Source organism: Chlorocebus sabaeus, chromosome X (assembly GCF_047675955.1).
Source record: "Chlorocebus sabaeus isolate Y175 chromosome X, mChlSab1.0.hap1, whole genome shotgun sequence".
NCBI lineage: Eukaryota > Metazoa > Chordata > Mammalia > Primates > Cercopithecidae > Chlorocebus > Chlorocebus sabaeus.
The window spans coordinates 23,001,556-23,024,187 of NC_132933.1; the positions used below are offsets into that span (position 1 = coordinate 23,001,556).

Below are 22,632 nucleotides of genomic sequence, written 5' to 3' on the forward strand. Positions count from 1 at the left end.
GTTGGCCACCACCGTAAGAATATTCAACTTAAAGATAGTTATGTGAAAGATTCCTCAAAGTTGCCATTAAACAAAATGTATTGAACATAGTGGTTGGATAGATTGTAAAGAACCATTTTAGACACCATTTTGATTGTATTATTCATTTGAAGACATCTCCAGACTTCACTTACATTTGCCAATCCAAATGGTATGTACTATACATTGCTCTGGTTTACAAGAACCGGAATGGAGTTGTTTCACTGATAGGCCCTCATAGCATTTGACAAGCACCAAAGTTATTAGAAGCTTTTCTTTACTGTAATTGTCACTCTTACTAAATTGTAAAATGACCATTTCAATTTGGAGGATTATTATACTACTAAACACAAATCAATTCACTATCCTCTAAAATGTAACTATGTTTAAGAACAATAGGCAAGCCACAGCTATTCCCTGTGTGCTGGATGAGGTTGTAAATGTGTCACCAAATGTACAAATCAGGTTGTCAGTGAAGCACAATTCTATCTCCAAGAGGGAAGACAATTATTAAGAAGGAGCTTTAAAAAAAAGACATTTTGTAGATATATTAAAATAGAAAACATAAGCTGATTAGGCAAAGTTCCAAAGATTCATTAGTTTATTAAAGTAGATTGAAATGAATGTTGAAGAGATTTAAATAAATTAACCTTTAATGAGTACCCAGGGGCCAAGGAAAAAGAATGACAGAGGATTAGGAGTATTTTGTCTGATTGTTGCATAATGTACGCTGATTAGTTTTTTTTTTTTTTGGAATACTCATTGCTGTATAACAATACTAGTAAATAAAGAAGCTTAAATTTAAAAACCTCTAGATTGTAATTGTTGCTTGCTCTTATGTGTACACAAATACCATGCTTGGCTTTAATAACAATTCCTATAACATTGGCAGAGAGAGACAGGAATTTTTGTCATTACATCACTGTGTTTTGAAATGTCTCACATGTGAACGTAGCTTTGGTCAATTAGGGTAATTTATTCCTACCATACTGGGCATACTTTTAGCATTTTGGCATTAGACTCTTATTCTGAGTTGCATAATGCTTGTTCTGTAAATAATGTTAATTGATGGCAAGTTACTTAGAAGATATATTGGTATTTAAATATCATTAAAAAAAAAACTGTTCTGTGCTTCCTTACATGTTCTGGTTTATAATTAGCAAAATTCTTAAGGAGGCTTTGTTTTTGGAGCAGTGTCAGAAGTACTTTAATTTTTGGGGGGGGGGGTGCCTTAACTGTACTACTATTAAATCATTTACTGCCTGCTAAATAAGTTTTGTATAGGTGGTACTAGGAAAGCATCCTTCCAAGGTTCTCTCTGCTCTCCCTCCTCTCCTTTTCTGCCCCTATTAATTACTGATTTTATTTCATGCTTTTATGGATGTCTTCCATCTAAGCTTTTCTTTCTTTATCTTAAAGTCAGAGCTGGGAGATCACATGGTTCAACTCATTTTTCAGTTGAGGAAATTGACAAAGAATTACTCACCCAAGGTTACCCTATTATTTGATGGAAGAGCGGAGACCAGAGCCTGTGTTTTTATGGCCTGTTCTTCCACTACATTTGTATTAGTCAGGGTTCTCTAAAGGGAAAGAACTAATAGGGTAGATGTATATATAAAGGGGAGTTTATTAAGGAGTATGGACTCACATGGTCACAAGGTGAAGTCCCACAATGGGCCGTCTGCAAGCTAAGGAGCAGGGAAGCCACTCTGAGTCCCAAAACCTGAAAAGTTAGGGAAGTCGACAGTGCAGCCTTCAGTCTGTGGCCAAAGGCCTGAGAGCCCCTGGCTAACCACTGATATGAATCCAAGAGTTTAAAAGCTGAAGAACTTGGAATCTGACATTCAAGGACAGGAAGCATCCAGCACGGGAGAAAGATGAAAAGCAGAAGACTCAGCCAGTCTGCTCCTTCCATGTTCTTTCGCCTGCTTTATTCAGGTAGATGGTACCCACCCAGATCGAGGATGGGTCTGCCTCTCCCAGTCCACTAATTCAAATGTTAATCTCCTTTGGCAACACCCTCATAGACACACCCAGGAACAATACTTGGTATCCTTCAATCTATTCAAGTTGACACTCAACCATCACAATATTTAACTGTGCCTTTGCATTTTTTATATTTTACCAGATCCTTTCTAAAGTTCAGTGGAATCACTGAGGTGACAGGTGACATCAGCAAACCACATTCAGTGTGATTTTTATCCAGTGGTGTTATAGTTGCAGTGCTTTCTGATATTCTTCATGACATTGTACACATACTGGTATAAATGAATGATTACTTGAGGACAGGGGTGAGTGGCCTGGAGTCCCAAGGGTTATGAGATTCAAAGCCAGTCCCCAAGGGCAACTTGGAATTTTTCTCCTGGAGATTAATAAGAAAACAGACACAGTATTTCTGAAGTATTTTATCTGGTTCTTCTAGCAGTAAGGAAAGGAACTTAATCCTGGAATTATACTCTAAGTTTGTTTCCAATATTTCAGTTCTTTGTTTTTCCAGTAACCCTTCTAATACTCCTTTCCAAAAGAGAATCTCATTTTTCATAAAAGTATCATAAACTGGACAAGTTGAAGTCTAACGTATTTATACCACACAACCAATACATTTCCCTACAGATTGCAGGTACAGAGTAAATTAACTTACCTTATAAGTGTTACCTGGTTTTAACTTTAAAAAATTAAAATAAACTTTGGGCAGTGAATACTCATTTTCTGGCCTTAAATTAGAAAACTATTTAGAACTGTGTTTCTCAATTCTGGCTGCACATTAGAATCACCTGGTGGCTTTTTAAATTTTTTTTTTTTTTTTTTTTTTTAACTTTGTGTAGAGATGGACATCTTGCTATGTTGCCCAGGCCAGTCTGGAACTCCTGGACTCAAGGGATCATCTTGCTGTGGCTTCCCAAAGTGCTGTTATCACAGGTGTGAGCCACTATGCCTGGCCACCTGGTGGCTTTTAAAAACTAGATGCTTAGCTTCCACCCTGACAAATTTAATGAGAATTTCTGGTGGTGGAGTCCAGGCATTTTTTTAATGTTTCTTTTTTTTTTTGTTTTTTGTTTGTTTTCAATGCTCCAGGTGAATTTAATATGTAGCCAGGGATAAGACACACTGCCTTAAAGTCTTGATCTCCTCCAGGGACACTCCTGACAAATATATTATGTTGGACACTGGGTTGAGGCAAGCAAGTAGGCTGATTAAACAACAACAACACACACACACACAGAACATGGGAGCCCTTTTCTGCCTCTACAAAGCAAAGAGCTTTGTAGAAAACCAGATTTGGGTCACATGTGTGCCAAAGAAAACAGTTGCCTTTTAAAAGCCCAAAGAAAGGACATTTAAGTAGAATTGTTTTTCTGCACTGCTGCTATGTGGTCATCATTGCATCTGCTCAGGAGGCCAAGCTGCTCGGTCAGGTTTTCAAGAGCCTTAGTTCACTTGCTCTTCCATTTTCTCCTTCCCCCATCATCTCAGGCAAGTGGCCAATTTCCAGGAAATTCTGAGCCTGTAAATTTGTCAAGCCTGTAAATTTACTAATCCAAATCTGTCTCCAAAGGACAAGTTTCCCCAAGCCTAACATCGGGGCGGGGCAGGAGAGTCTAAAAAATAATAATGGAACAAACACAATGGAAGATGGAGACAGATTCAATTAGGAAGGGAGCGAAAGTGGAAATGATCTTCCAAATAAGAGTAATACCTTGGCATTGAGACCGATTCCAAGATCCTAGTGACATCAATTGGATTGAGAGAATGTTTTGGTCTTTTCTGATCTCAACTTCTTAAAGGCATTTTTTGGAAAGTTACTATGCTTTTACAGTCTGATTTTGCCTGGTACAATAGTTTCCTCTATTTTTTAATCAGAGAAATTGGCTTGTACTTTTGCTGCCTCTGGAGTGCCTAGAACTCTTAGGTGTTAAGAATCTGTGCGGTGTTTAAGTCCTGCCTCCCACAATGTAATGTAACATGATTTTAACTCTCATACAGTGCTATTTTGTTGCAGAGACACTCATAAGTTGAAAATGTTCATGGAATTAAATTCGGCTATGGCGTTCTCTTCAACTCAATCCATCACTTTGCAATCTCCTAGGAGCCCTGATTTGCCCTGTCAATTGTTTGTCACAGAGCATCTTCCTGAAATGAATTTACTTTAAAGTTAAAGATGATTAGAGTGCTTCTTCTCCAGGAGACAATTACATTGCTATATTATTTGGCAGGGAGAAAAACAACATAGCATTAATTTTTGAAACCTTTCTTTGAGTATTGTTAAAAGGAGAATTGTTAGCTTAATCCAACAGACTATAATAACAAAAAGAATACTGTTATTAAAATGTTAAGATTTTCTAATAAAAATTTAAGGAGTTGTTTGGGAGGAGGGAAGGGAGAAGGATGAAAGGAGAAAGAAAGGAATCTATTAAGTATTCCTGACCTTCAAAAACACTTTTGTCTTTTGTCAGTGAATGCTATAGACAAAATAAACCAAGTCTGAGACCTATTATGAAAATGCTGTTCCCCATCTTTATCCCAATACTGTGTTATTCTGCCTCTTAGACAATTATACTCTTTTTCTGAATGAATTGATATCTTTTGACAAGCTTTGTTAAGAATACCTAGTAAAGGTCAAGTGTAAGCCATTTACTGCTGTTTCCTGGCAGCCTTTATGCCATGGTAAATAGAGATTGGAAGCAGTTTTATTTTTGAGCATGGATTTATGGATATGCTTCCATTGGATTGTGTTTTTTCTCATACTGAAACCCACAAATGTTGCAGGATTTTCGGGACTCTGGCTTAAGAATTTTTTCGTGGAGTCATCTCGGACTCCTCTCTTCTCCTCAACTCCAAGATCCAATTATACATGAAATCCAGATGATTATATTTCCTGAATATCTCTGAAATCCATTCATTTCTTTTCATCGCACTGCCACTGTCTGAATTCATGTGACTGTCATCTCTTCATTGTATCATTATGGTTTTCTTCTAACTGGTCTCTCTGCCTCCGGTGTCTTCTCACCTCCAGTGCATCCTTCATCATGCCATATGAGTGATCTTTCTAAGGCACAAATCAGATGGTGACAGCCCCCAACCCAGAACACACACACACACATGCACACACACACAAATATTAGAATGAACTCTAAGATCCTACAATAAGTGGTCTGATAAGGCTCTGTGTACTCCTGTGAAGAAAGCTTTTGGGAGTTAGGTAAAACTTCACAGAAGAGGTGACATTTGAGCAGAGTTTTGAAGGATGAATAAAAGTTCTCCAGGTGGAAAAAGGAAAAGTTATATGTCAATCTGAGGAGATGGTGTGTACAGAAGCACACAGACATGACAGGGCTTAGCATGTTTGAGAAATTTTGAGAATTTTGGCATGAATGAAGCAAAGGGTACTTAGGGGAATTGGCAAGAGCTGAAGCTGGTACAATAATTGGGTCAGATTTTCTTTGTATGTATCTGCCTTTCTTTCTGCTTGTTGTCTTCTTGAGGAAAAAAGACTATCTTATTAAGTCCTAAAATTCTCAAGCCTTACATGCTGTCAAGGCACCCAGAACTGTTTGAATGAATTGGACAAATAAAGAGAGAGACTATCAGTAATATTAATTTATTGGTTTGTTTATTCCTATGTGTATTGAATGCCTCAATTGAAATCCAGACTGGAGCAAAATTAAGATTCTACTTATTTTTTTTATACAACAGCAATGGTAGGAGTTGTTTCAGACACAGATTAGTTATTTTTTGCAGGCTTTCTCCTTTACAGTCATGCTGTCTTCTCAAGGAGCAGATTGTAGTTTTCCTAGTAGTAGGTTTGACTTCAGCTTAGGCAGGGACTTCTCTAAAGGAGTTAATCACTTGTCAACACCTTGTATTGATACTCCTAGGAGGAACTGTTATAGGAAAAATATGGATCTTTAAAGATGCATTAACATATTACAAGAACCTCTGTTTGCTCCTGTGTGTTTAATTTCATAGCCAACAGCAAGGGTTATTTCTCATACATTCTTGAAAAATTAGCCCAAATGGGGCTAAAAGATTAGGAATGCAGAAAGCGTAATTCCAGAACATTAGTGACACAGCATAGCAAAATTAACAGGGTGGGAGCAAGGAGGGAGGATAAAAATTTTGAATATGTAAATTAAGATTGACCATATTTATGTAGTTCTATCTTTAGGGAATGCTAAATCACAAACTCATCATTGGTTAATTAGAAGGTAATTAAAATTGTAGCATAGTGATTGGATAAATAGTTAATGAAGGCTGAATAAACAAAGAAAGGAAATCTGGTGAAATTAGTGTGTACATTTTGGGAAAAGCAAAGATACAAATGTTATTCATGCAGTGCATCAGTCTTAAAGGATACCAATATCTTTCTAGCATTAATTGATAAAATTAACTCTCCAAAGACCAAAAGACCAGCTCTCACTCTCTCCTTCAAAACATCTTACACTAAAATACAGATTTATTTGACAGCAACTTCAATTTTCATTCACTCACAGCGTGTGAAATTATTTTGCTGAACCTTGTTTACAACTTATTTACAGGCATCTTAATAATCTATTAGCAGAAATTCGTGTTCTCTGTGTGTAGTAACTGTTCCTACTGAAAGAGCTGGCTCAGCCTAGGCTCCTGACCAGATCTGGCTGACAAGCTAGTTTTCAAAACCAGTGGAGTGGTTTCTGTAGGGAGAACTGTGCTTGCTTTTGATAATTGCCTCAGCTTTATGAAATCAATCAGCCTGAAGGGAAGACCTCATTACAGATCTGACAAGATAGACTCCAATTTCAATACTAGAACAACTGTCTGTCCTCAGGCTCTGAAATCTGCAATTATTTATTTTATTTAGACAGAGACAACCATAATAGAGTACCTCTGGGCACATTCTCAGGGAAGTACTCAACAGATAACCTAATGGTCAGTGTGTTAGGAACCTGCCCTTTTCCTGTCACTCAGGTGGAAAATTGGTCAACAGGAATTACAGCATGGCCTAGAGCCAGCTCAAAGCAGGCACTGATGAATCACTATCTTTCCAATCCCCTACCCCCAAAGACGTGGAGAGAAAGGGTAGCTGCTGTAACTGTTCCCAGAGCTAAACTACAGCAAAATAAGGCTTTCTCTTCTCAGTTCCTCTGAAGACTGCCAGACAGACTTTATTCTAAGGAAAATGATAGATCACCCATCTACCATCTGTCACTTTGAACTGTTCTATCAAATCAACATTTTTTTGAACTTTGTTTTCAATGAGGAATGTGATTTTGCTGTGTTTCCCAAGCCTTAAATTGGACAGGGGAAAAAAGTCCTGAAGTGTTCTTCTTCTTGAAGTTGGATATATGTATTTTGCTTTTCTGCTCACGGAACACAAACACCTTAACAGATTTAGTTCAAACTTTTCTCGAATAATTCACCCTTTACCAGGCCTGGGAGATGTCAACCCCACAGGAAAAACACAGAGAACATTCCGAGTATAGGAAAATTGGATTTAGAGAGAAATGATACTTCTCTAGTCCAGCTGTAGTGTCACTGCTAGAGTGTTCTGATAGTACCAGATGGAACAGAGCATTCCTGAAAGATTTGGGAGGAGACATTTCCATTGTTAGGGGAAAATGTGGTTCTTTCATGTTGGAAAGTTCAAGGTAGTGATGAATATGGTCTCCTAGCAGAGTCCAAGCAAAGAGCAATCACTGACTACTCCCAGCATTATTTATTCATGATTTACTTTAATGGCTTTGTGTTATTAAGAAAAAGTAGGTTAGAAGAGGAATGCAAAGCTAACATCTTCCAAGCTGTAAATAGACTGTAGCCTGGAGGCCAAAGGAGCCACACTACTCAAATGTTCTTATTCCATTTTTGAGGCAAATTTATATAAACCCCCCATTGGGTTAGAAGGGTGTTAACATTTGTTTAGTGTCCAACATGTGCTAGACCTTAAACAAACAATCCCTTATTTAATTTTCCTCACTTTGCTGTAAGGGGGGCATTATCATCCCCATTTTACAATGCAGAAACAGTCTGAGAGAGATCAAGTGACCTGTTTTATACACCTTGTAAGTGGCACACTTAGTAAGTGGCACACCTAGTAAGTTGCAGATGTGGCTTTGAATGCAGATCTAACTCTAGAGCAGCACTGTCCAGCAGAAGTTTCTGGGATGATTGAAATGTTCTATAGCTATGCTGTCCAATACAGCAGCCACTACCTACATGTAACTATTGAGCACTTGAAATGTGACTAGTGCAACTGAGCAACTGAACTTTTCATTTTTTTCTTTCTTTTTTTTTCTTTCTTTTTTTTTTTTCTTTTTTTCCTGAGATGGAGCCTTGCTCTCTCAGCCCAGGCTGGAATGCAGTGGTGCGATCTCAGCTCACTGCAACCTCCGCCACCCGGGTTCAAGTGATTCTCCTGCCTCAGCCTCCTGAGTAGCTGGGATTACAGGCGCCCGCCACCACGCCCGGCTATTTTTTGTATTTTTAGTACAGACAGGGTTTCACCATGTTGGTCAGTGTAGTCTTGAATTCCCGACCTCATGATCCACCCGCCTTGGCCTCCCAAAGTGTTGGAATTACAGGCATGAGCCACCACACCCGGCCTGAACTTTTCATTTTATTCCATTTTAATTAATTTAAGGAGCTACATATGGCTAGCGGCTACTGTATTGGATAGTTCATCTCCAGAGATTGCCTTTTCTTTTTTTAAAATGTTTCAGTTTAGCAGTACATGTGTAGGTTTGTTACAGGGGTAAACATGTCATGGGAGTTTGTTGTACAGATTATTTCATTACTCAAGTATTAAGCATAGTACCCTTTAGTTGTTTGTCTTGATTCTCTCCCTCCTTCCATCCTCCACCCTCAAGTAAGCCCCATTATCTGTTGTTCCCCTCTATGTATCCATGCGTTCTCATCATTTAGCTTCCACTTATAACTGAGAACATACAGTATTTGGTTTTCTGTTCTGTGTGAGTTTGCTAAGGATAATGGCCTCTAGCTCCATCCATGTTCCTGCAAAGGACATGATCTCATTATTTTTTATGACTGCATAGTATTCCATGGTGTATGTGTACCACATATCAAAGACATGGAATCAACTTAAATGCCCATCAGTGGTAGACTGGGTAGAGATTGCCTTTTCTTAACTGTAGTTTGTAAAATGGGACATGTAACCTGATGTACATTGAACAATTAACAGAAGATCCATTTATGGGATCTCTTTTAAGGGTCTTAGTCAGTGGAAGGTCTGTTTTGCCCCTCAGAAAGAGAATGAAATTATGCAGATACAAGATTGGGAGTGGAGCGTGTGATTGTCTACCACCACTCCCCAGGCTTCAGGAATCCTAACATGAAGAAGATACCGGGAATGCTGAAGGAACCCATAAACCTTACTTCCTTCTTCCTTTCATGACAGCTCCAGCAGCAGGTCAGCTGGTGCCTGGGATGGGAAACACAACTACAGATACACCTTGACTTATTATGTAGTTACATCCCAATAAACCCATTGAAAATTGAAAATATCATAAGTCAAAAATTTGTGACTGACTGGGAGCTGCAGCTGACTGCTACTGCTCAGCATGGTAAGAGAAGTATGGTTTCTACTGAATGTCTATCACTTTCACATCATAAAGTTGAAAAATCATAAGTTGAACCATCGTAAGTCAGAGACCATCCATGCTATATCCCAAATTGTAGCTGAGTTCAGTTCAATACTCATTTCTGGAGTGCTTACCATATAGTACAAGGCACTGTGCCACATCTTGGTGGAGGAGAGACTAAAAAATGACTGAGGCATAAAGTCTGTCCTCAAGGAGTTTACCACTAAGTGGGAGTGGGGTAAGGCAGGAGGGAAGGTAGGCTAAGACAGAATACCCAAAGAACTGTAACACAAGGCATGTTCTAAAAGGCTCAGGAAAAGTATAGGCTAACATTCAAGGAGAGTCAGAATAGTATTTTATAATTGAAAAAGCCTGAGGCCAGGCACTGTGGCTCATGCCTGTAATCCCAGCACTTAGGGAGACAGAGGCAGAAGGATAGCTTGAGCCCAGGAATTACCTGCCTGGGCAACATAGTGAGACCCTATTCACCACAAAAAGCAAAAACAAAAAGCCTGAATTCCTTGTGTGACCTTGGGAAATTTACTTCAACTCTGTAAGTTTCCCATTCCTTGTTGTAAAATAAGAATAATAATTAGAAAATAAAATAAAGGGATAATGTTTGTAAACGAACACATTCTAAACAACCAATGAATAGTAGTTCCCCTGATGGGTAGTTCCCCTCTCTGTTGCTGTGTATGTATTGGTTTGGGTAGAGGTAAATAAGGAAAGACACCATGAAGGAAATAGCAACTGAGATAAACCCTAAAGGAAGGACGATATTTTAAACATTGAAAATTAAGAAGCAGGTGGAGGAGCAGTGTGAGCCAAAGGTGTGGAGGTAGGAAAGTACTGGATGGATTCAGTGAATGCTGTAGTCCCATTTTGCTTGAGTGCCAGCCCTTTTGACTCAAAGTGTGATTCCCACACCAGCAGGATTAGCATCATCTGGGAACTTATAAAAGCAGACCACAACTCAGATTTACTAAATTAGAATCTGCACTTTTACAAGCTCCTCAGAGAACACATGTCCACATTAAAAAGTCTGAGAAGTGTTGGGGTAGAGTATAAGCTAGGGCATAGTGGGAGACAAGGCCTGAAATGGATGTGGCCTTGTTATGAGAGACTTTAGTGCCGTGATCAAGTAGTTTGGGGAGTCATTAAAAGTTGCTGAAGGATCACTGCCAATGAAAATTGGTCTATGACCTGTATCCCACCTTGAAAATGGCGACTTAAAGGTAAATTAGGCTTTGAAAGTTTGTGTACCACCATTCAAGCAAGCCCCTTAGTGCTTCCAAAAAGGACTTTTCCCTTTTCTTTCTCACTTCTTCGTCATTACCTTTACTTACCCATTAATTGTAACTCATACAATTACCCTTGCTTCAGCTAAACCGGTTAGAATATTGAACTCATGAAATTGACAAAGTAGGTTTCATTTGTTTGACATCAGTTAAGACCTGGCACTGTTCAGTTGTTTTGGCTGCTAAGCCCTGTGGCTGAAGAGTAATATTGCAGTCCAGCTCCTTTGGACATTGTAAATATTTCCTCAGAAGTAGCAGGTGGAATGGCTGGGTAGTGAGAGCTACAAATGTGGAGTCAGAGGTTTTGAGGCCTAGACTGAGGAAGCAGGAAGGGTGAATGACAGTGAGGAGGAGCCTCCAGAGATGGATAAATCCTACAAAAGCACCTGGCAGAACATTAAGGGCCTGGCCATTATCTTAATCCCTTATTTCTCCAAAAGTTTTGAATTGAAAACTAATTTGGAGACCCTCATCTCCCAACATGGAGTCCCATATCCGATTTGAAATTGAAGTCATTTGGAAAATAAGAATTAGGTTATAGAAATTTGTTTTATAGACAAATTATCTAGACTGTTCTTATTGCCAAGTACTGATACTTATTTTTTCAACATCAATTTCTGTGTTGAGATTGTTGCCTTAATTTGAATTTATCAGATTTCTCAAGATTTTAGCCATTTTCTTTTAAAGCCAACTAATCCGGGGTGGAATTGTGTTTCTTTTTGCTAGGGTTATACAGTCTCTGAGCCACAGCTGCCGATAAAAAGTGGCATACACTCACAGGGTCACATTTTGGTATTACAACCTGGGGCAATCATTAAAAGTGTTAGATTGCATCATGAAGGCTGGTCCTAATTTGACCTGATAGTGGACAGCTATGTAAAGTGAATTGTGACAGTAACTGTTACAGCAGCTGGGCACAAAGAGATTATTGATCTTCTCACACAAGAATCATGAAAATTCTTTAGTGCTTTCCTCAAAGCCCACGAATCATTTGCATCTGTATGGCAGACATAACATTGCCTGTGAACTCCTTGACCTGCAGATTGGAGTATTCACTGAGAATCACACTTCATTCTGAGATGTTTAACCCCCTAGTTCCATTAGATGAGAAGTGTCATTCTCTAAGAAACCCCACCCCCACCCTTTCCCAATATACATACTTTCTAAAGCAGCCTTATATGTGTTATGGAGTCAGATAATCAGCATTTCAACATGACATGAAATAACAGCTGGTCAGCTGTCTACACCAGTCACCTTGGTTTTAGATGAGATTACGTTACCACATGGATTTGTTTATTGTGAACATAAGATACAGAAATGGTAGAAATCTGTAACACCCGTGTTTATTACCTATTTGTCTTTATTTTAACAATTTGTGCTTCCCTTTGGACAAACCGTAAATTTTGTGGGCTGGAGGAATGAGGAGATGTGAGGAAAACAAATGAACGAAGTAAGAGGTTTTATTAAATTTATCCTCAGAAATAAAAGGGCAAGGACTGTAAGGAATGCATAAGACTTTGAACAATTTCTGACTTTGTTAGTTATCTGTTACTCTCTCATTTGTTTTTCTTACAGTGATTATCAGTAGAAACCTTTAAAAGTTAGACATCTTATGTCTTCATTTTAGGTAAGATAAGCAAGAAGCTGTTTTAGGGAAATAAAAGGAACTCCCAAAATGGAGTAGGTCGTAGTTTTTAAAAGCAAGCTGAATGCCTAGAAGCCCAGCAAGGAATGGGTCCCAGGCTAAGAAGTGCCCCTGGATTTAGGCCTGTCAGGAATTCTATTGATAAAATTCCTGTCTTGCATAGAAGAATGAACTAGATAACCTCAAAACTTTCTTCCAAATCTGATATTTTTCAGTTTCATCATATCTAGAAAAAATGGTAGAAATTGCTTCCATAAGAGATTTAAAGATAACTGTAGTTTGGGTGAGGATTACAATATGGTAATTGCCAATATTTTTACATTTATGTCATAATTGAAATTTCAGCAATAAGAATTCTTGGAATTAAAGTGGTGGTTTTCTTTTTTAATATTTAATCATTTTAATGGGGCTAGTTTACTTAAAATGGCATGTGACCTGGGTCATGTATACATGACACAAAAAAGACCCTTTAAATACCTGTTGGTTTATTTGGTGCTGTCTTATGGAAGGAATGAAACAAAACAGTAAAAGTAGCTAGGAAGCACTGGTGTTGTAGGATTTTGCTGTCTCTATCATCCTTGCTCTTGAACTACAGATCTTTGGAGACTGTATTGGGTATTGGATGATATAAAATATGGGTTTGTGTTCAGCGAGTCAGCTTACTGAGTGAGATGTCCCCCCTCCATATGAGATCTTTCTCTATAAAAAAAATGAGGCCTGAAATGTACTGAATTGTCATGATTTTCACATATCTGGATCATATATGAGGTGGATACACAGGAAGTACTTGAAATCTCAGTCTTATTTGGTGCCAGAAATCTGTACATTAGTGTGATTAATAAAATGCCTATATCCCTAAGGTTACCATATGGGTCTAAAGAAAGGGCAAGCATAATTATAATAAGATGTCTATGACTGAACACCTTTAACTCATTAGATTTTTTTCCCCTGGATTCCTTCAACTTTTAGAAAAAGGTACAAACAGGAATGAAAAGGTTCAATGAAGAAAGCAGGGTATATCCTTGGATCAGGGCAGATTCAGAACAGTCTCCTCACATTGCACATCAGTAACTAGAAATTAAAAATGGAAATTCAATATTATAATAGTAGTAGTTAATACTTATTGAACATCTACTGTGTGCCAGATGTTATGTTGAATGTTCTACATATATAATCTCATTTAATATTTTTAGCAGTCTTGTGAGTTAGGTACTCTTATTAATATCCTTTTGCAAATTGTGGTTCCGAAATTCCAGAAAATCCTCAGCCATCTACTTAATAAGTCAGGGAAATGGACTAATATATTATTCTGTACATTTATCAAATGCAAAACAAAAATAAGAAGTTTTTCTCATTAACCATCATTAATCAGAACCTCCTAATCCCTGAACATTCCTTTTCATCAGCATTTTACCATTCTGCAGTATAGTACTGAAATGACGGAGATGCATTTAGAATCTAATTATTTTAAGTAATGTTTATATAATCAGCATCAGAACTTTTAAGTTGTAGCATTAATTCTTGATTATCAGCTGTCAGGTCTTTGATTACATGGGTTAAAAGAATGAGTCATCTACCCCCATCCAATTAAGGATTAATTCATTTGGGTGCTCAAGGTATGGTGCTAGGCACCAAGAATACAATTATGGGAGGGAGGGAGAGAGGGAAGTTTCCTTTTTAGAAGAGCTTTCAAGTTTATAGGGGAAAAGTTTGTTTTAATTCACTTCGAATAATGTAATTCTCATAAATATGTATTTGTTTATCTTTGCCACAGCCTTAGTTGTGTTATCACTCTCTGTTATACATTATGAAACCAAGACTAAGAGAGACTACATGACTTGCCAAAAGCTATCACTTAGTAAAGGATAACCAGGATTTGAATCTCTGTCTGTCGGGATCTTTCCACTATGCCATTCTATCTTCCATGGAACTTGTTTTGATCAGTATATTGTAGAAATTCCAAGAAAAGTTTTGGACTAGTATATTAATCATATTTGACTTTGAGACTAATTAGGTACAAGAAGAATCTTCATTTGTAAATGGAATAAATATCCAGTCTTCTTTTTAAATAGTCTTGGTCATGATCTCAATTTTTTTTTAGTACATAGCAATTGATGTTTGTTTCTTTAGTTCTAGTCATTGTAGAGATTTAATAGAACATGTATATGATGCAGTGAACAGTTCACTGAAGATCCAGAAGCAAGTTTTATTCTTTCACTTAGTTACTCACATGATGTAAGGAAGAATGTTTGACAAGTCCCAGAAGACATTTAATGGAGGTGATCCAAGTGGAGTCTGATCGCTGAAAAACAGTACTTGTTATGTGGGCTGAAAACATTAACAAGAGGATACTCTTTATTATAAATAATAATTTATGTCTTTTCCTTTTTTTTTTTTTTTTTTTTTGAGATGGAGTTTCGCTCTTGTTGCGAGGCTGGAGCACAATGGTGCGATCTCAGCTCACCGCAACTTCCGCCTACTGGGTGCAAGCGATTCTCCTGCCTCAGCCTCCCAAGTAGCTGGGATTACAGGCATGCGCCACCATGCCCAGCTCATTTTGTATTTTTAGTAGAGACGGGGTTTCTCCATGTTGGTCAGGCTGGTCTCGAACTCCCGACCTCAGGTGATCTGCCTGCCTCGGCCTCCCAAAGTGCTGGGATTACAGACGTGAGCCACCATGCCAGCTCATTAGAATCTTAGCATTCATTTTCTTGAACTTGATTGACTTGTAGCTGACTGGATTTCAAGCTTTTTTTTTTTTTTTTTTTTTTTACAATTTACAACATTACCTCAAGAATTGTACAGCTATGGGCCGTAGAAAATTTGGGAGTTAAAGCATGAGCTATGGGCTGGGCATGGTGGTTCACGCTTGTAATCCCAGCACTTTGGGAGGCCGAGGTGGGTGGATCACCTGAGGTAAGGAGTTTGAGACCAGCCTGGCCAACATGGCAAAACCTCGTCTGTACTAAAAATACAAAAATTAGCCATGCATGGTGGCACATGCCTGTAATCCCAGCTACTAGGGGGGCTGAGGCAGGATGATCGCTTGAACCCGGTAGGCAGAGGTTGCAGTGAGCCAAGATCGGCACACCACTACACTCCAGCAAGAGACCATCTCCAAAAAAAAAAAAAACAGAGTTCGCTCTTTCAGGCCAACTTGATTTCCCCCTCTTTGATAGGATTAGAGAACCAGTGGAGAAAAGGCTTACAGGAGATGTCTTAACTTTGGGCTTTAAAAAAGCTTTTGATTTCACATTTCATGAAGTTTAATTGAAACACTTGAAATTCCAGGTGCTGCTGCCAGAGGAGTAAGAACTGTCTCTGCTTGCCCCTGATTGAACTGTGTAAGACTTGGAGAGTAGAAAATACCTTTCGCCATTTTATATGGTGCAGCAGTGACGAGTAAAGTGACCATGCTTCTAATATTATTTGAAGAGAACGAGATTAACGTTACCGAAATCTAGGTCATAACTCCCCATTGCTCCAGCTACTAAATAACCCCCTTGCAATTTCTATATATTTGTTTCCTTTTCTCATTTGCCATGGAGTTATGGTTTTCTGATTTTAGAGACCCCTGTATTACTGTCAGAAGTGACTTTGACACAGGATAGTCTGATGATTATATCTGCATCAGTTCAACATACCTTGTAATGAAAGAATGGTAAAATGTCAGGAGATAATCCAAGGAATGCAAAGCCAAGCTTTTTACAAGGAACAGTGGGTCCAACCATAGTCACATTTAATGAGGGTCCTATCTCCTTAAGGGAGAAAGTAGAAGACAGTTGCTAGCTTATGGCTAAAAATGTTAAGTTGCCACAGAAACAGGAGGGATCTTACAAATGACAGAGCCACAGTCTTATATTTTAATTCTGTACTTACCAAAAAGATCTGTAAAAATTACAGAAGGTCTTTAAGGAATTCACCTGTTTCTCCTACGCTCTTAAGATTTAAAAGGTTTTCCACTAGTGGCCCATATAATAAAATCTGGAGACGATCCCAGTCCTTAATGGAGTCTGGACTTTGGCTTTCTTTTTCTTCTTTAGGATTGAACCAGCTGCCCTTTGACCCTGCCAACAACAACGAGCCCCTGCAGTTTGGTAGTGCCAGTGGCCCTCTGGTCACAGAAGGCCTCATTGAGAATGGAGGGGAATCAAGCAAGAAAAGAAAGAGAACAAATACTCCTTCAGGTAAGCTAGGTGATAATGCACTGTCTTAAGCCAGTGCCAGAGTCAACATTTTCCCAGAGCCTAGTATGTGGCAGGTCACATACTATGCTAGGGTTTGTAGGAACTAAAGAAATGAGAAAGAGTCCCCTGTCCTCATGGAATTCATTATGGGATTGAAGGAGGGAAAAGCACATACACGAATAACTCTGATAATTAGATAGAGTATCATCAGTGCTGTGGCAAATGTGTAAAGGGCGAAAAACCGATGAGAGCATAAATGAGGAAGAGTTTAATTCTGCCTTAGGGATTATAGAATACTTCATTGCAGAAGTGCCATTTTTAGCTCATCCTTGAAGAATGGGTAGGCTTGAGACAAGAGATGAGTAAAGAGCATCGATTTAGGTAGAAAGAATTGCATGAGTGAATGGTTTCACTGTGCATTCGTCTTTGTATGTACATGTGGCAGGCCATCCTCACTTTTGCTTCTAATACAGATAACTGCATATATTTGCATCTGCCCACTTCTACCCCTGTTCCCCTCAATACCCACTATGCCTACATATGTTTTATGCCGTTATAATTCTCTTAGAACAGTTGGCAAACAGATTCTTCTAAACCCTCTATAACAGCCCAACTGAGCTTTTAGCCTCCCTTGCAATTTCTCCTACCCCAATCCCTCATGTCCCATTGGCCTATTCTCATCTTAATGTTTCTTTTCTTTTTTTTTTTCCCAAAAGGAGTAAGGAAACAATAGGGGAGCCAGATCTTAACTGATCATTTGATATTTTATAATTTTATCTCTTTGCATGGTTATTCATTTGGAAGTAGAATCTGTAGTATACAGAAACATCTGAGATTTGGGGATGGGCATAACAGACATGTTCATCATTTCTTCTTTGTTTTGTTTTTTATTATTACTTTTTACTTTCAGCTTATGAAATGGAGCATGTTTACAAACATATCATTTCTGACTCTTAGATCATAGATCACTGCTTATAAATAAAGATATTTGTTAAATATGAGTTTGGAAAATAAAAATACAGTAAAACATTAGTTATATGTAGCCCTCAAGAAATAAGTGATTCTTAGAGAGCTCTATTTTCTGGAGCATGGAAAGGCATGGTGTATAGCCAAGGAACTTTCCTGAGTTCTGATCCTGGTTTTATCTCTTTCTGTGGCCTGGAGTTATTTGCTTAACCTCTCTGAGTTTCACTTTCTTCAACTGTAAAGTAAAAGTGATACTAAAGCCTATGTCTTAGGATTTGTTATGACAGTTAGTCGAAATGATGTAGGTAAAGTGCTTAGCATGGTGTCTGCAAACACTAATCACTTAATAAATATTGCTATTTTATTAGCATTATTATATGATATTATAAATTTCATGTTTTAAATCATCAATGTGTTTCACATTTTTAGGCTCAGCATTATGAGTATAAACCACATGTGTGTATGTGTATAAACTCATCTGTCTTTTAAAGACATGTATTCAATATAATTTAAACTTTGCTTGATCATTTAGGGGCATAATTCCAGTCATTAGTTATTGTACTGCACTCTAATACTTTTAAATTTTTAAGGATTTACTAAAGAATATAGGTTTTTTACCTCTACACTAAATTGTTCTACGCCACGGTGGTCTTTTAGTTATTATAGCCACGTTTTACACATGTCCTGTCTCCTTTCTGCAGCCTACAGTCACTTTTTATTCCTCTCAGTGTCCCTTCATGTAGCAGCCCTTTTTCTCCTTCTACTGAATTCAGAACAACAACAACAACAAAACCCAGCCAGCTCTCCAAGCTGATGTGCCAGATTAGTATAAGTAAAAGTTAAATCAGCTCTAAGTGGAACCTGCCACGGATAGAGTGCACAGGATTTAGAACATCAACTTTAAGACATGTCTTTTGGCTCTGAGACCTTTATGATCACCTACTAGTTTTTCCATTGTATTCATGTTAAGTGATGTGCGAGTTTAGGGTAATACCTCCTGAACTGCAGTTAACTCATGAGGGTGGGGAAAGGGAGTATGTATTAATCTGAATTGTGAATTAACTTTAAAGGATTGCAGTTTTATTTCTAATGAGGATATTCAGTGAGAGCAAAGTAACTTGCAGATATAGGATTTTAACAGTAGATTTTGCTAATCTATAATTAGCAGAACAATTTGCATTCAAATAATGAATATGCTGAAGTTCTTAAAAAACAGTATGTTCTTTAAAATAGGTGAAATAAGCCCCTGGCAGGCTAAATTAGCTCCCTTGAAATCTTGTTCACACTATTTGCTTAGAGAACCTTTTCTTTGTTAGTAGGACAAAGGTAACTCCAACCCAGGTTAAATTACCACAAATTCCAAATTAACCTAGTCCAAATGAATGAGATTTTAGTATACAAGGAGTCTTTTATAATTGTTCAGCAGCAATCTTGTGATATTGTAAATAGGCAGATAGCTTTATAATATTATTTTCTTCCTCTGCAGTACTAGACAAAAGGAAGAGGGAAGATATTTCATGAGTAGCAACTTCCCTCTTCCTTTGTCATCATTCCCTGCACTGTAGCAAAGAGGAAAGCTAGGGTTGGAAGTTCCCACAGGAGCTACCAACCATTTCATTTCCAAGCTACATGTCCAGTCATTGCATCACTCGGCCCTGTAGCTCCACTGAGTCAAAGCCATCTCTCTCCTTCTCCATCCCTGCAGATGAGGGAGGGATATTCGCTTGCAGATCCAGTTCCACACTACACATCCTTTTTTCCTTCCTTTCCCATCCCTCCTACCTTTCCCGTTTTCTACAAACTGCCTCTTTCCTTTTGTACTAAAACTGATTTCTTAAAGGTCACCTGTGACCTTCAGATTGTCAAAGTCAGTGGACTTTTGGCAGGTCGCAGCCACCTTGAACTCTTTGTTTCATTTGATGCTATTAACAGTGCCCCCTTCTTTGTATTTTCTCTACTTTTGCTTTTCTTGGTAATATACTTTGCAGATTCTTCTTCCTTTACTGTCACCTTCAAGCCTTCTTTCTCATTTTCTTCATCCCTTGACTGTGAGTATACTATTACCCACATTTCTAGATGAAGAAATAAAGGATAAACTTACCCAAAGTTGAATGTCTAGCAAGTGGTTTACCAGGCCTCTAACTCCAAAGTCTATTTCTAACTACTATGCTAAAGTTACTGTGTCTAAAGTTATTAGGAATCTAGAACCACTACTAAAATGTATGTTAAACATTGGTGCAGACTAGGGAAAGCTGTGTTTGTGTGAAAATAATTAGGTAAGAATAAGAAGAGCAGGCCTTGGATATGATAATCTTGAGGATCCCTTCAAACTCAGATCTCATGGTTCCTCTTTTCAGCTTTCTATTTTGTGCTACTCCCCAAAACAAGTCTTCTATTTCAGCCACACTGATCCACTACCTTTCTCTGAAGACTCTGTGCTTACCTACCTCACCACCGTGCTCATACCATTCATTTCCCTTTCCCAGCATGCTCCCCTTCTTCTTTCACTTGTCAAAGTCTTATCCAACTGTCAGTGCCTACCTAGTACAAGTCCTGCCCTCTGTAAGAAGCCTTCTGGATCATCTTAATTAGAAATGTTCTCTTGTACCTCTGAAATATATTGGTCATTAAACTCATATCAATCACTTGACACTGATTGTGGACCACCTTGAACTATTGTGTATGAGTTTGTGTGTGTGTGTCTATATATATATAGATATGTATGTGTGTGTGCATGTGTGTATGTATATATATATATAATGTTTTAGCTTTTCAACTCAGTTATAACTCCTCTGTTGGAAGGGCCCCAACTCTCTTAGCAGAGACATGGTGTCTTACACAAAATAGATGCTCAGGAAATATTTGTTGCTTGATCACATATTTGATTGAATAATTGCTTTCTCTATGCCTTTATATTCCCTATTATTTTCTTGTCATTTTCAAGGTAGAGCTTTGCACGAAACTGTGCCTTTGTATCTGAATTTGACCAACTGACAGCTTCACTTGTCCCTAAAGGCTACTCAGACATTTGTGAGATTACACACTTAGAGCAGGCACAAATCAAATCTGGGTGCTTGTGGGGGGGAAAAAAAAAAAAAACAACCTGACCCTAATGGAATCCTTGCCTTATTACAGCTGAGATTTCTTAAGTGCCCAAGGGAAACTGATAGGTAGAGTTTAAGTGTCCTGCCTCAACTATGAAGTAGACCAGTAATCAGGATTAGACATTACTGCCATATTTGACCACATAATCTTTCTTTGTGGATCTGGTTACTTTGTAGCTTTTATGAAAGATGAGCTCAGAATTCTTCAGAGTGTGTTTCCTCTTAAATTTTACCTTTTCCCCATGGAAATGTTTCCTTGGTGATGCTATAGTTGTACAAATTGTCTAAGATGGCAGCAAATCCATTTATTCAGATGGTACTCTATAGCAAAAGAGTAGAAGATTGTTAAACCCGTGTAAAATCACAATGCCAAGTTCTTTTCCCAAAGTTGCCAACTGCCTCCTGGTTTGAGAGCCATCTGGATTTGTAGAAGCAGAAATACCAACTCTTTCATGAAATACTTCCACTAAAGTAGAAAAAACCATGAGTCAACAAGGCCAACTGGATGATAACTAAAATCAAATGCATTGTTTTAAGCAACATCATGGTACAATAATATTCAAAGAAGGTGTCAGCTCTCTGAAAGAGTGGGAAACTACCCAGGAATAATTATGATACCAAAGTGAGCATCCAGGTTTAGGCAGAGTCCTATTTCCATTGTCTTTTCTCTATAAGCCTGTGTTGAAAGATAGATTTGTGCTTAAATATGCCATGCCCAGTACTAAGTAGTACTGCCAAAGTTCATGTGAATAATGAATGACAGTATGAAAAGAGGGATCTTCAGTCAGTTTTCATTTGCAATAATGATTTAATTACAAAATTCAAGATCTCCAGAAAGACGCTTCAAAATCAATAATAATTTGTATTTGTATGGTGATTATTTCTCTTAATGTATTCTCATAGTCATTGCATTTTACACATGAGGTGCTAATCACTAGAGAGGAGAAATAACTTTGTCTAAGGTAGACTAGCATCACCAGGAGTGTTATAATTAGATAAGGACCTCCGGAGAGTATCCAGTCTTGATCATAGACCTCCCAACTCCATTCTCAGCTTTCCTTTAGAAATTCTGGAAATCAAAATGATACTTGACAATATAAAGACAGTGAACAATTACAGCACTACAAGGCTAGATTAATAGGAGAAAGTGGGCCTGTAGAGCAGCAAGAAGAAATTTGGTCAGCCATAAAGAAGAACTATTATCAGAATGGGTTATCAGAAAACTTGTTCAGGCTCACTTGGAAGAGAAATATAAAAAGGAGATGAACACTCATCTGCTTGAGAGTACTTTTGATTCCTTTCTTACCTGAAAGGAGGGCTACGAACCAGGAAACTTTTTTGTGACACTTACAGCCTTTTGATTTACCTCAGACTCACAGGGCTGAGACTTTTTTATTTCATGTGTACTTTGAAGTTCACAAATAAAAGCATTGATTGTTTTTAAAGAAAGAAAATGCCACCATTTTATATCTTGGTGTGTGGTATTTCTAACATGTCAGCTGAATTATTATATTGCCAAAGGCAAGAAGAGCCTATTGTTCCCTCAGATATAATTAAAATAAGAAAAAGGGTAGACTAATGGCCCTACTCAGTTTCTTTAGTCCTTTGGACATTTTTATCTGATCACAGTTTCAAGAAATAAAGCCATTATCTTGAAAACTGGAGGATCAAAAAAGTAAGCCTACTTGCTTTCTCAGGTCTGATAGAAGAAATCCAGTGTGAAGTTTTCATTTTCAAGGACTGTCCAGGGGAGGGCAGACAGGGTGGCACAAAAGAGGCAGGATACACAAATGGAAATACATCTCTCTTAAGTTGCCCTAACCATTGAAATAGCTCTGGAAT

General features: G+C 38.1%; 1 protein-coding gene across 10 annotated transcripts in view; it reads left to right on the forward strand.

Moving 5' to 3' along the window:
• ENOX2 (ecto-NOX disulfide-thiol exchanger 2) overlaps positions 1–22,632 on the forward strand; it is a 285,986-nt gene that overhangs the window by 109,337 nt on the left and 154,017 nt on the right. For 6 of the 10 annotated variants that reach the window (XM_007992695.3, XM_037989137.2, XM_037989131.2 and 3 more), the window contains one exon: positions 16,577–16,720. The exons of the other annotated variants lie outside the window; for them this stretch is intronic. Coding sequence is in view for 2 of the 6 variants with exons in the window: in XM_037989131.2 (XP_037845059.1) it covers positions 16,577–16,720 (144 nt within the window). In the remaining 4 variants the exon portion in view is untranslated. The remainder of the gene's footprint in view (positions 1–16,576; positions 16,721–22,632) is intronic. 10 annotated transcript variants of the gene reach the window in all.